Source organism: Momordica charantia (assembly GCF_013281855.1).
Source record: "Momordica charantia cultivar OHB3-1 chromosome 8 unlocalized genomic scaffold, Mcharantia_2.0 BLBB01000008.1, whole genome shotgun sequence".
NCBI classification, from domain to species: Eukaryota; Viridiplantae; Streptophyta; class Magnoliopsida; order Cucurbitales; family Cucurbitaceae; genus Momordica; species Momordica charantia.
The window spans coordinates 2,669,231-2,684,062 of NW_028275166.1; the positions used below are offsets into that span (position 1 = coordinate 2,669,231).

At 47.6% G+C, this 14,832-nt stretch overlaps 1 protein-coding gene across 2 annotated transcripts; it reads left to right on the forward strand.

Annotated features, from left to right (window-relative positions):
* The first annotated feature begins 263 nt into the window (after positions 1 to 263).
* On the forward strand, positions 264 to 5,202 carry LOC111004731 (U-box domain-containing protein 35-like). Of its 2 annotated transcripts, none has more exons than XM_022275896.2 (10): positions 264 to 854; positions 1,493 to 1,605; positions 1,764 to 1,885; positions 2,206 to 2,411; positions 2,520 to 2,577; positions 2,766 to 3,066; positions 3,196 to 3,297; positions 3,368 to 3,796; positions 3,890 to 4,654; positions 4,845 to 5,202. In XM_022275896.2, exons 1-10 carry the CDS (start codon positions 653 to 655, stop codon positions 4,917 to 4,919), a joined length of 2,373 nt encoding a protein of 790 aa, XP_022131588.1. In that variant the 5' UTR covers positions 264 to 652; the 3' UTR covers positions 4,920 to 5,202. The 2 variants fall into 2 exon arrangements, with proteins under 2 accessions (XP_022131588.1, XP_022131589.1); XM_022275897.2 differs by having other exon boundaries at positions 2,209 to 2,411.
* Positions 5,203 to 14,832: the final 9,630 nt, after the last annotated feature.

Here is a 14,832-nt window from a genome sequence, read left to right on the forward strand (position 1 = left end):
ACGTCGACTCCATTTATGACAAATTTAAGTTCAACTTTCTTTAATGTAACTCGGATTTAACTTCAGTTTATTTATTGTCAACTTAGACAGCATATAAGTTAAGTTCTCGACATCTTCTTGGTGACATAACTAAGACGTCTTATTTTATATCAATAACATTATTTATTTTCTTTCAAAAGATAGACATAGACTATAGTATTATTACGAGGATAAAGATTCAAATTTTCAACCAATAAAAAAAGTTACAAACCTCTCCAACAAAAAACCAAAGCTACAAGAGGCCACCTGGATGAGGTGTCTCAAGTTGGGAAAATTGAATTGGGAACAACAAAATGGAACATCAGACAGACACTTCCAATTTTTTGGGAGCCAGAAAACAGCAACAAACACAAACCCGCAAATCATGGGTCTCTCTCTCATTACCCAAAGATGGAGCCTTTTTCAGTTATTTTTGGTAACTCCCCTCGCCTCTGCCCATCATATCAAAATCACCCTCTAATTGCAAGGCCAAAGAGGAGAGAGAGAGGGAATTAGGTCAAAGAGAAAATTTTTTCCTTTTTTTTTTTTTTGGTTTGGCTTCTCCTCTTTCTCTGTTTCTCCCTCTCTCTTAGGTTTTTGGAGAAGGGGAGAGAGAAGAAAAAAAGGGTGATAAATGTGGAATCAGAAGCAAACAAAAGAAAAGGAGGGGGCCACTGGCAATGAATTGGTGGCGATTGCCATTGATAAGGACAAAGGAAGCCAAAATGCTCTCAAATGGGCCACTGAGAATCTCCTTCTTAAGGGCCAAACTGCCATTCTCATCCATGTCAAGCTCAAATCTTCCTCTAATTCCACCTCTTACATGGCCTCCCCAAGTAAGTTTCACCCATTTCCATATCCACCATTGGGCTCAATTCCAAAATTTGTCCTTTGTCTAATAGATCCCTGTTGTTAACTTCGTTGGTTTAATGCTTATGTGGCATGCTGCCTGCAATGCGTTCGGTGGTATAAATATTAAGGTCTCGTTTGATAACCATTTTGTTTTTGAAAATTAAGCTTACAACCACTCCTTCTGCCGGTGAATTATTTTGTTTTGTTATGAAAGAAAAGTAGTTTTTGTTTTTAAAATTTGGGTAAGAATTCAAATGTGATAGGAATAACGATGAAAAACATATCAAAGAAATTATGAGAAAACAGACGTAAAACTAAAAATGAAATCCTTATCCAAAATCCAGAAAGTTTAGGGACTCTTTGAAAACTTTTTGAAGTAAAGGGGCTAAATGGACCATTCTTATTATCAGTTAAATCTCAGACAAAAGAGGAATTTGGTAATGTTAGAAAGATTTATAGAGTTGAGGGGGAAATTTTTGTTTATGGGTTAAGAGAATCATCATTTAACTGATTGGGAATAGCATTACTTTGTATTTGTTTTTTCATGCTATGTTCTTCAAACTTGCAATGTCAACCAATTAACTTCCATGAAAGTAACATTATTAGCTTTTTTTTGGTGCAGAGGTAACCTCTGCAACTGACAATGCCAATGGGAATTTTTTGATAGGCAAGGATTTGGATCCAGTCACGAGGGATTTGTTCCTTCCTTTTCGTTGTTTCTGTACTCGAAAAGATGTAAGTTATCCACTGTTAAGTGAAGTAATAACTTGAAAGTTCAATGGAGTTTGACATAGATATTAGGGAAGTATGCAAAAGAAAAGGAAAAAAAGTATTCAGCCAAGATGTGTTTTGGAGCATTCTTATCATAAATTTATCTCATTTTCTGGCATTAGATATTCTGCAAAGACATTATCTTAGAAGACACAGACGTGTCAAAAGCATTGCTCGAATATGTCTCTCAGGCTGCAATCGAGAATTTGGTTGTCGGTACCACGACCAAAAATGGCTTCTTGAGGTTTGTAGTTAGTCTAGTAAATTCTTCACTCACATGAAATTAAAGTTCAGAGCTTGTTCTATTTTGAAACATTCTTGTTTTCAGTTTGTATGCAATTTTAGAAGCGTTTCTTAAAAAAAGAGAAGTATGAACAAGCCACAAGGAATAGCTACTAAAAATAATTAGTTTAAGAAAAATTGGAAATAAGAGATAGGAGACGAGAAACATGAACCTTAACAAACAACCCCTCAAATACTTGTTTTTGTGTTTCATTTGTTTTGAGTTTGAAAGGAATTCATCACGCCTTTCCCGGCCGTCTTTCCTATACCATTTTGCCTCAGAAGATTCAAGACCACAGATATTCCAGGGAGTGTTATTAAAGGAGCACCAGATTTCTGCACTGTTTATGTCATATCAAGAGGAAAAATTCAAACTATGCGATCGGCCTCGCGTCCTGCTCCCACTTCTTCTCCTCTTAGAAGTTTTTTGCTCAACCAATCAGGCATTAAATCCCCTTTATCAGAGTCGCAAGTTTCTCAAATCCAAAGTATGGGTTCTTTTTCTTCCTGTAATGTTGTAATGCACTTTGCTTTTCTTTAGTAAACTTCACCTCTACCATGGTTTGCCTTCAAATAAACGGTCTGTTCTTTACCAGGAATCGAAAAGCCTCCTCTCGAAGCAGCACGTAGATCGCAAGACAACATCGAGTTCAGGTCTGCAACATGCTACTACAAATTGATATTATGATATCTTAAAGAGTTCACTATGTTTCAAACATTGACAGCATTCAAAAGGAATGTAAAGGATAAAATTGGATATGAGTAATGCTATTCAACTCACTGTTGCTTCTCTGTTAGTAATTTGTCAAGAGTGTTGCTAAGAAAATTGTCTTTGGGAGCAGGTCGCCGTTCACTAGGAAAGGCTACAACGGCAAAATGCCTGGGGAAATGAGTTTACCTGATACCGATATTTCTTTTGTTAGCTCGGGAAGGCCGAGTGTTGACCGATTGTTCCCTTCATACTTTGACACCCCAGATTCGGGTAGGGTCACCCCACGACTGTCCAGTGGCACCGAAGCTGATATGTATAATAGCTTCGAGTCACAGCCGTTTGGCCGCAGGTCAGTGGATGTGAACTACCCACCTGAATTTTTATCGGTCTTCCCGGATGGTGACAGATTATCAACTTCGTCACAGAATATGGTAAAGAGCATTAGTAATTTACTTTGGGAATGCTAATGTTTAACAGTTCGATTTTACTCTTCACTTATGGAATGGATGTATAGAACTGTAGAAGATATGATTCTGAGTTTTATGAGTTGATAACTGCAGGAAGATGTAGAGGCTGAGATGAGGAGGCTGAAGCTGGAACTAAAGCAAACTATGGAAATGTATAGCACAGCCTGCAAGGAAGCACTTACAGCCAAGCAAAAGGTGAAAGAGACTGCATCTTTTTTACTGAAATATTTTAGAAGTTAAAACAAACTCTTCACATATACTGCAGGCGGTAGAGCTTCAGCGATGGAAATCGGAGGAAGAACGGAGACTAGAGGAGGCAAGGCTTGCCGAGGAAGCTGCATTGGCAATAGTCGAGCAGGAAAAGGCCAAGTCTCAAGCCGCTATTGAGGCTGCTGAAGCTGCTAAAAGGATTGCTGAGTTGGAAGCACAGAAGAGAATTAACGCAGAATTGAAAGCATTCAAGGAAGCAGAAGAGAAAAAGAAGGCATTGGATGCTTTGGCGCACACGGATGTCAGGTATCGGAAGTACTCGATCGAGGAGATTGAAGCTGCAACGGAGTTCTTTTCTGAATCTTTAAAGATTGGAGAGGGAGGTTATGGGCCCGTCTACAAGGGTTATTTAGACCACACACCAGTCGCGATTAAGGTCCTACGACCCGATGCTGCTCAAGGAAGGTCACAGTTTCAACAAGAGGTGAGGAATCTAAAGCTATCCCACCATAGATTCTCCATATGATTTTTGTTGCAAAATACTCTGCTATAACTTATCTTTTTGTACTACTTTTAGGTTGAAGTACTGAGCTGCATACGACATCCTAACATGGTTCTTCTCCTCGGGGCGTGCCCGGAATATGGTTGCTTGGTCTATGAGTTCATGGCGAATGGTAGCTTGGATGACTGCCTCTTTCACCGGAGAGAAAACTTGAAACCTCTTTCGTGGCAACTTAGATTCAAAATTGCAGCTGAAATTGGGACAAGCTTGTTGTTCCTCCACCAAACCAAGCCTGAGCCACTCGTGCACCGTGATCTTAAACCCGCAAATATCTTGCTTGATCGCAACTTTGTTAGCAAGATTAGTGATGTTGGTTTGGCCAGGCTTGTTCCCCCTTCTGTAGCAGACAGTGTAACACAATACAGAATGACTTCAACTGCTGGCACGTTCTGCTATATCGATCCCGAGTATCAACAGACTGGAATGCTCGGGGTGAAGTCAGACATATATTCTTTGGGGATCATGTTTTTGCAGCTGATTACAGCAAAGCCACCAATGGGATTGACTCATCATGTGGAAAGAGCTATTGAGAAAGGAAAGTTCTCTGAATTGCTTGATCAGTCAGTTACTGATTGGCCAGCTGAAGAGACTCTATGCTTTGCACAATTGGCTTTGAAATGTGCAGAGTTGAGAAGGAAAGATCGGCCCGATCTTAGAAAGGTCGTTCTACCGGAACTCATCAGGTTTCGATCGCTTGCCGAAGCCAACACGTCCCCGCCGATGGCAGATGGTGTTACCAGCCCTGTGTTCAGCCGCAGTCAGGTTTCAGCTTTCAAGCAAGTAAGACTAAGGACCGTTTTAGTAATAATTTTGTTTTTCCTTTTTCGTTGGTATGTTTTTTAAAAATTATGCCTGTTTTTTCCTATCAAAATGGATGTTTTTGCTTCCACACAGGTTTTGAACAATCCCATCAATATTTTCACATCACAACTTCACAATCCAAATACTTATAACTTCTTGTTGATTGCAGGACTTAAGCGGTGATCGTGTTTCGTCACAATCTTCCAACAGCTCCAACCGAGCCTTGTCGTGCTCGCCATCGTAGTAAAAAGTTATTTTCCGAAGGAAGATGTTCAAGTATGGGGCGCAACAAAAGATAAATTTTGTAGAAAATTTAGTGTTCATAGGTAGATCAGCCTATACTCTTTACTTCTTTTTCCCTCCCCTCCTCTTCTCCATTTGTTTATTAACAGTTAGAAGCAATTAGAGCTTTCAAACATGTTATATATATGTAGTATTTGGATACTTCCATTGTATGTAATAGGGGATCAGAGATATGTATAAATACATCAAATCTATGTGCAATATATTCATCACTTTGTACCTCACTAAGCTCTAATGAAACACATATTTAAAATCGGTGGATAGGGACTAAAGTGTCTTACGATGTTCTAAATCCAAGTTACATACCACTTGAGTCACCGAACAATCATTAACTTGGGATTTTCTTCAGCTCTAAGATGAGATGAGTCGACATCGAAGTACATCTCATCGAAGTGCTAAACGACTCTGTCGATAAGAACTTTTGAGAGTCATTAAGCATGTTATCTTCGATATACCTTTGATCTGTTGCATGAGAGCCCTTCCACATAGTTGGAACTCGTGGATCACTATGATCAACTTTCGTCTCTATTTGACTAGCAACCTTTTAGCTAGGCAAGCTTGAAGCTTGAGTGATTGAAGTTCAAAAGAGAGGAATAAAACGATCAAACAAGACTTGTTGCGATGTTTAGACACCATGATAAATAAATGAAATTCATTAACTTGATAATATTGATCTCTCAAACGCAATCACAAGCATAAGAAACATTAGAAAATTATGGGACAATCAAAGCCTTATACAACATCTCAACCTCGTTTTGATAAACACGCGCATATATATTATTTTTTTTTTCAAAAATCAAAACTTATTTTTTTATATCACACACATCTGAGCCAATTTACACACCTTGACAAATTTCACAACACACTTTTCTAGCCCTACCATATATATTTATTAAGAAATTCATAGAATTTTAATATCTTAAACCGTGATTACTTTAAAATTTGAACATAACCATTTATTTTTCCTTCTTCCATTCAAGCTTTTAGACATAATTGGAGCATAAATCAAGATATTAAAATATGCGGTACACATTTAGTAGATAAAATTTAATTAAAGAAACAAAAAATAGTACTTATTTTACACATAAAACTCTTTACGTGAACTTAATCATAATTCAACTTGTTTATGCAAAGGTTTGCACAACAGTGTGTTTCTGGTTGTAGTTCGAACCCGGCCTCTGGACCGACTTGACCACTTGGGCGGACCTGCACATAAAGGTGAGCACTCCGACGATCAAGTCAGTATAGGTCGGATTCCAAGTCTAACTCGAAGCCAGAAATCATCGTACCTGATCGTGGGGTGAGGTCCTCTACTTATGGGTGGTAGTCCCGCTAATCTCGCGGCGGTTACACCCAGTAATCTCGGGACCGTCGGTTACACCCGGTGATCTCGGGACCGACGGTTACGCCCGATAATTACGCCGCAGACAGTTGCTCACATCGGCCCCTACCGAGCTCTCCGGTAGGTCGGACCTGGGCTGGGTTCACCTCGGCCCTCATGCTTAGCTTTCTTCGGTGTTGGTGGCAGCCGTCTCGGCTATCCGAGCTGGGACGACTCATGAGCCATCTTGGAGCACCAATGGGGGTCCTCCACGTGTCCAGGGTATACCCTGCCCCAAACATCGGCCCCCTCTCTGTCTGGTCCGATCTCGACCTGGCAGAGAAGTTTATTCGACTTGCTTTGGACACGTGGCGACTTCCTATTCGTGGGAAAATGCAACCGTCGCGGAAGATTTATCGTCGGAATATTCAAATATTCCGACGCTTCGGATCTCAGAGAGGATCCTAGCCGCTCGTTGATTACACGTGTACGGCGCGGAAGTTCCTCCGACGGGCTATAAATGCCCCCAACCTTCAGGTCATACCTTACGTTCCTTGAATTCTTGGAGTTCGATCTGAAGGCAGCTCGAACCCTTGGTAGGTCGGTCTCTTCCTTCTCTCTTTCGAACATAATTGTCATGTCGTCCTCTATTAGCAGGAACCTATGATCCGATCTAGCTCGTAGGTTAGAGTCCGAGCTCGAGGAGATAGAACACTTTAGAATCTCCGATGACGGGGAGGATAGCGATGCTTCCACTTCAGGTCAGGGTTTGGAATACCCTTCTAGGATACCTGAGCACTACCTCGGATCCCTCCGTAGGGGGTTCGCTATCCCCGAGAACATCCTCCTCAGACTTCCGGAGGAGGGGGAGAGAGCTGACCATCCTCCAGAGGGATGGGTCACTCTCTACTTCAAAATGTTTGAGTACGGCCTCAGACTTCCCCTTCACCCTTTTGTTCAAGAATTCCTCCTCCGGACTGGGTTGGCTCCGGCTCAAGTGGCCCCCAATGGGTGGGTGTCATTTTCGCTTTGGCCATACTCTTTTGGCTTCGAGCTCGGGATAGTGAGGAGGCCGAGCTGTTGGACGTAGACCAGCTCCTCGCGTGCTTCGAGGCGAAAAGGATAGCTAAGAAGCCTGGTCGGTTCTATATGTGCGCAAGGAAAGGCGCGGGCGGTATAGTTAAGGGGCCGACCTCCATCAAGGGATGGGTGAGGAAGTGGTTCTACGCTTCCGGGGAATGGCTCGCAAAGGACGAGTCAGGTCGTTCCTTCTTCGACGTCCCCACTAGGTTTGGGAACCTTGGTACGGAGTAGTTCTTTCTTTTCGTAATTTTCTTCTGTCATTCAGGTCTAACTCGGATTTTGTCTTCGCGCAGTTTCAATCCGACCGGTCCCCGAGCTTACGCAGGCCTCCTTCGATACTCTGAAATACTACAAGGAGCGCTTTCCGAGAGGTAGGAAGGTCGGAACCCTGGTGACTGACGAACTGCTGCTCGAGTCCGGGCTGCTAGATTACAACCCTGCAGTTCGTCCCATCGAATCCTCTAGGCCGAACTCTGAACTCGGTATCCCCTTTTTCCTCTAACCTTGTGTTGACCCTTGTCCTATCTTGTAGCCATGGTTTGCGGATTTGCAAGCGGCGTGAAGCGCAAGTCCAAGGGCCGAGCTCAGGCTCTTGAGGCTACCCAGAGTTCGAAACCGCCCACCCCTGTCGTGGCAGGGCCTGCCTCGGACGATCCAACCCCGGTGATCGAGCTGGAGTCTTCTGGGGGTCCCTCGAGGGAGAAGCGCCCCAGAGACCGAGGCGGCGGACGCCCCGCCTTTGGGCGAGGAGGCAAGGGAGGAAGCCCCTCTAAAGCGCAGAAGGAAGAAAAAGAAGGCGATTTCTCCCTCGGAGGTCGGAGCTTGCAGGGTCTTGCCTGCAAGTTGGGCTGATCGGGTGGACGATCCTGCGGCCAGGATGGGCGGGACGTCCGATGTGACGGCGCGGTTCAGAATTGAGCCGTCAAGTCTCGGGGTGAGGGAGCAGGTGACTCGCATCTCGGCTGCGAGTTTGGACCGCTGCATAAGGAGGGCGTCCAAATTTGTGAGCGCCCCTGGGTCCGTTCTGCAGAGGACCATTGACTACGCCGCCGAGGTAAGACTAGTGCCCCGTTTTTTGCTTGATTTCGCCCAACAGGTAGTTCGATCTAACCTTTTCCTTGTGCCATTTCTCAGGCGTTTGTTGCTTCCATTCAATCGGCTCTGGTTATAAAGGCCGAGCTGGATGGGAGGGAAGCTTTGGCAGCGAGGGAGAAAGAGGAGTTCTCCGCTGCCCTGGAGGCTGCTTCCTCCACCGTGAAGGATGAACTGCTGAAGGCTCACTCCGAGGTGGAGACTTTGAAGGCCGAGGTGGAGTCTCAGGCCGAGCTACTGAAGAAGGAGGAGGACAGGCGCAAGGCCCAACTCCGAGCTGCCCACGCCATCACCAGGGGCTTGGAGAGGGAGAAATTCCAGCTCCTGAAGGAGAAGGACGACATGCTCCAGGCGCTTGAAGCGAAGGATAAGGAGCTGGAGCATGCGACTGCCGAGCTGGAGACGGCGAACGAGCGCCTCAGCAATGGAGTCCTGCTGGAGGAAGCGTTTAGGCAACATCCTGACTTCGATGGATTTGCCAAAGACTTTTCTGACGCGGGCTTCAAGTTCCTCATGAAGGGCATTGCTTCCGACATGCCCGACCTTCAGATCGATCTCAGCGGTCTGAAAAGGAGGTATGCCGAGAAGTGGGCGTCTGGGCCTAGCGGCACCCCTGGCCCCCAAGCGTTGGTGGATCAGTATGTCAGGGATCTGGACTCTGATTACTCCGATCCTGAAAAGGACTAGGTCGGCCCCACTCAAGAGGGCGCCCCCCCAGCAGGCTCTTAGGCGACCGCCCTTCACGAGGCTTTTCGCTGTTCTTCCTCCCTTTTCTTTTGTTTTGTAAGCGTCAGGGCAGAGCTGCAAGGTCTATAAGCCTTGGCTCTGCTCTTCATTCAATAAAGAGACTCTCATTCGCTTCTATTTTGTTGTTAGTGACCTCTTTTCTTTGCTTTTCCTTTGAACTGCAACTAGTGTCACCTCGCACCTCTTTACTTTTGAGGTCGCGCCTTTTAGTTGAAAATAATTTGAAAGTTTAAATTTGAACCTCTTAATGTTCAACACATTGCACCAACTCTGGATTTTTAACATTTCACCCTTAACTTAAAAAGATAAAAAGGCTAAAATCCGTAGCTATTCTTCATATCGTTCCTCGTATCCATAGGCTTCGAAGGATCAAATTTGAACCAACTGCTGGAATGCGATCGCGTGGGAGTCCGTGGCCCTCATTTAATTTCTGGTCGAACTCGGAAGCACAAAATTAAATCATCACATTTATTCCGATTATAATACTTTTGGCATAGTCGTTACAAATTCACTGAAAACTCTTTTGGCACTTCAAGGATAATAACGCTTCAGGTGTTCCGCGTTCCACGGGTGCACGAGGACATCTCCTTTCAGATCGGCCAACACGTACGTCCCAGGTCGGACTATGCCCTTGATCTCAAATGGGCCTTCCCAGGCCGGATCAAGGGCACCCATATGCGTTTGGACCCTCCTTAAGACCAGATGGCCGACCTGAAAGGCCCGAGGCCGAACGCGGGCATTGTAATGTCTTGCCATCCTGCCCTGATATTCCACCAGGCGTAGCTGGGCCATTGTTCGTCTTTCTTCCAACAAGTCGAGGTTGAGGAGCAGCTCTTCCTCATTTGTCGAAGGCTCGTAACGCTCTACTCTGTCAGATGGCATGCCGACCTCGACCGGGACTACAGCTTCGGAGCCGAAGGCCAGGGAGAACGGGGTCTCACCCGTCGACCCCCGCTGGGTGGTCCGATACGACCATAGAACTTTGGGTAGCTCCTCGGCCCACCTGCCTTTCTTGGAGTCTAGTCTGAGTTTGATGCCTCGCTTGATGATCTTGTTGACCGCCTCCACCTGCCCATTTGCTTGCGGATGTGCGGGGGACGAGCTGAGATGACTTATGCCAAGTTTGCTGCAAAAGTCTTTGAACTTGGCGTTGTCAAACTGCTTGCCATTGTCCGTCACTATGGCATGTGGTATACCAAAGCGACATATGATGTTCGTCCATACGAAGGACATGACCCTGGATTCCGTTATGTGGGAGAGCGCTTTGGCCTCGGCCCACTTGGTGAAGTACTCCACAGCAACCACAGCGAACTTGGTCTGGCCCTTGCCCAAAGGGAAAGGGCCAATGATATCCACCCCCCACTGCGCGAATGGCCACGGGGCCGAGATGAGGGTGAGCAGCTCGGGAGGTTGGTGGATTATGGTTCCGTAGCGTTGGCAATTGTCGCAAGTTCTAACGAACTTCTTGGCGTCCAGGCTGAGGGTCGGCCAATAGTATCCTTGTCGGATCACTTTGGCTGACAGCGACCGGGCGCCTGAGTGATTGCCGCACACTCCTTCGTGGATCTCTCTGAGGACGTACAGGCCCTCTTCAGGGGTTAGGCATTTCAACAGAGGCAGGGAAAAGCCACGTCGGTACAATGCCCCATCTCGGATCTCGAACCGAGCTGCCTGTCTTGCCAACTTTCTGCGCTCCTTGGGGTCTTGTGGTGAGTTGCCCCTAATGAAGTCTGCGATCGGGTCCATCCATGAGGGTTCTGGAGCGCCGATCTCCATCAGATCTGGTTCTAAGATCGAGGGATTATCTAGGATCTCGACGGGGATCGACCTGGCCAGGTCGGTCTCGTACGCCGATGCTAACTTAACCAAGGCGTCAGCATTAGAATTCTCCGCCCGCGGAATCCGGCTTACTTCGTAAGTTCGAAACTGGTTGAGGTATGATCTGACCTTGCCCAAATACTTCTCCATTCGGGTGTCTTTGGCTTGGTATTCGTCCTTGATCTGGTTCACAACCAGCTGGGAGTCACTGAAGACCTTAACACAAGAGGCCCCCAATGCTCGAGCGATTCGCAGGCCAGCAATAAATGCTTCATACTCAGCCTCATTGTTAGAAGTCCGAAAGCTGAACCGCAAGGCATACTCAAATCGTTCACCCCCTGGTCCGAGCAAGAGGACCCCGGCTCCGCATCCCTTCTCATTGGAGGATCCGTCGACGTAGACTGTCCAAGGCAGGTCGGTCCCGTTCAGCTCGGAAGGTGGTGTGAGCTCGGCTATTAAATCTGCCGCTGCTTGCCCTTTCAACGCAGTTCTGAGTTCGAACTGGATGTCGTACTCACTTAGCTCTATTGCCCACTTCATTAGTCGTCCGGAAGCTTCCGGCTTGTGGAAGATACTTTTAAGGGGCGAGTTAGTGAGCACCACCACCGTATGGGCTTGGAAGTATGGTCTAAGTCGTCGGGCCGAGGTGATCAAAGCGAGAGCCAACTTCTCCATCTGAGGGTATCTAGTCTCGGCTTCGGTCATAGCCTTGCTTGTGTAGTAGACCGGGTTTTGCCGCGCTTCCTCTTGCCTGATTAGGGCCGAGCTGACGGCACTGTCAGACACTGCTAGGTACAATTGGAGCTTGTCCCCCGGCATAGGCTTGGCGAGCAAGGGTGCCGAACAGAGGTAGTTCTTTAGTTGCTGAAACGCTTGCTCGCACTCCGCCATTCATTCAAACGGCCCTTTCTTTCGTAAGACCTTGAAGAAAGGGAGGCACTTGTCCGTGGACCTTGAAACAAACTGGTTCAGGGCCGCAATCCTGCCATTGAGGCACTGAAGCTGTTTCAGCGTTTTAGGTGCCTCCATCTCGATCACGGCTTTAATCTTTTCAGGGTTGGCCTCGATTCCCCGGTGGTTTACCATGAAGCCAAGGAATTTTCCCGAGGAGACTCCAAAGGCACACTTAGCAGGGTTGAGCTTCATTTGATATGCCCTCAGAACCTCGAAGGCTTCGGCCAGGTCGGAGAGATGCGACTTAGACTGCTTGCTCTTGACAAGCATGTCATCCACATACACCTCCATATTCCGGCCAATCTGCTTGGCGAACATTTTGTTCACCATTCTCTGGTAGGTCGCTCCGGCGTTTTTTAACCCGAAGGGCATGACCTTGTAGCAGTACAGACCTTGGTCTGTTATGAAAGCGGTATGACCTTCATCCGGGACATGCATCTTGATTTGGTTGTACCCAGAGTAGGCGTCCATGAAAGTGAGCAGTTCGTGCCCGGCCGTGGCGTCCACGAGCTGATCGATCCTCGGCAGTGGAAAGCAATCTTTCGGGCATGCCTTATTTAAGTTCGTAAAATCTACGCACATTCTCCACTTGCCGTTAGATTTTTTAACTAATACAACATTGGAGAGCCACTCGGGATACAAAATTTCTCTTATGTATTCAGCTTTCAAGAGTTTGTTAACTTCCTCAACAATTACATCACTCCTTTCCTTGTTTACAGGTCTTCTCTTTTGTTTCACAGGTCGGAATGATGGATCTATGCTGAGGCGATGCGTCATAATTCGCGGGTCAATGCCAGGCATGTCCTCATGGGACCACGCAAAGACGTCCGAGTTGGATCTGAGAAAGTGGATCAGCTCCTCTCTGTCGGTGGCCCCCAGCTCGGTTCCTATGCTTACCTGCTTCTCGGGACTAAGCAGAGGAACGAGCTCGAGCTCCTCAGTGGGTGTGGCAAACTCCTTCCTCGGCAGGTCGGCCTCGAACTCGAGCGTCCCATCCCTGAGAGTTTCGAGGGCGCAAATCGATGGGCCTTTGAGTGCGGCGGCATAACACTCTTTCGAAGCGGCTTGTTCTCCTCGGACCGTGCCCACGCCGTTGGGGGTGAGATACTTCAAAACTTGATGAAGTGTTGAAGGAATGGCTCGAAAGGAGTGGATGATGGGTCTCCCAAAGATGGCGTTATAGGCCGATCTACCGTCAACTACCACGAACTCGGCCATTTGAGTGATCCGGGTTTGGTTCTGCCCCAGCGTGACCGGCAAGTCGATGCAGCCCTCTGGGATGACTGATTCTCCAGAGAATCCAACCAGCGGCGTCGGGCTTCTCCTCAATTGCGACCTCGTCCAGCCCAAGGCGAGGTAGGTCGGTAAGGACAGGATGTTAGCGGATGCGCCTCCGTCTACCAGCACTCTCCTAACCACCACATGATCAATCGAGGGAGCAATAACAAGGGCATCAATGTGGGGCAGGTGGACCTCCTCCAAGTCTACACCGTCGAAGGTGATTGGGCAGGTCGGCCCCTGCTCCCTAATGATGCACACCTCGCGTCTGGCTGCATGGGCTAACTCCTTTCTTTTATGTCCGGATTGACCCCCGCTTGGCCCTCCAAAAATGGTGTTGATGACCGCAGGTCGGTCGGTGCGCCGAGGTGGCGTTCTAGAACGCTTTCGCTCCTCCTTTTTCTCTGCTGAGCTAGTCCCGGGCTTTCCCACAAACTTCTTGAAGTAGCCGTCTTGAATTAGATCTTCAATTTGGCGCTTCAATTCCCAGCAGTCTGACGTGTTGTGGCCGTGCTCCCGATGGAAGCGGCAGTACTTGTCCTTGCTGCGCCTCTCCGGGGCTCCCCGAAGTTTCTCCGGACGCTTGAGTAGTTTTTCCATTCCAGAATCCTCGATGTTCGTTAGGATCTCGGAAATTGGAATCGTGGTTGGGGTGAAGCGCTCGTAAGGTCGGCTTCTGGTTGGTCCGTTCTCCGCCCTTCGATACTCAGCTCGGCCACTGGAGAAGGATCCTTTGTCTTTGGACTTGGGATCTGCCCTTTCATCTTTTCCACTTCTGCCCCGGCCGATCTTTCGTTCAGGTCGGCCGGTTTTGGTTCGGAGGAGCTCCTGTCCATCGATGACTTTCTTCGTTTTCTGGAGCACCTTGGCGAAGGTGGCCGGGGCCTCCTCTCCGAGTTTCACCGTGAGGGCCTCATCGGCTAGACCGGTAAGGAAGTAGCACATGGCCGAGTCATCGGAGCAGTGTGCGACCTTCAACTGCTCCTCCTGGAATCTGGTGACATACTCCCGCAGCGTCTCCCCCTCCTTCTGCCTGATGGTGGCGAGATGGGTCGCTGTCTTTTTGTCGTAGTGCCGAGAAGAGAACTGAGCGAGGAACTCCCTTCTCAGCTGAGAGTAGGTCGAGATCGACCTAGCCGGCAGTCTTCGGTACCACAATCGCGCACTGCCGGTAAGCGCGATCTGAAAGGCGCGGCATTGCCTGGAAGTCCATGAGGCCTTCAAAGACTTCAACATAGTCCTTGGGGTCCTTCGTCCCGTCATAAGGCTTCACGGTAGGAGCTTTGAACTTCAGAGGGATTGGTGCTTCCAAAACGTCCGAGGTGAAAGGCGATTCTCCCAAGTCGCCATCGTTCAGTGAATCGTCCTTCTGCTCACATTTGGCCTTTAAGGCCTCCACTTGAGCATCGAGCTCCCCCCTCAGCTGGTCGAATTCCTCCCTTGTGATTATCCCTGCGGGGTTGTGAGAGGATTCAACCTGCTGGTTGGAGCTCCTGTGGGAGCGGGATGGCGACTGCCCCTTTCGGAGAGACGAGCCTCTCTTTCGGTTGAGATGCTCGCG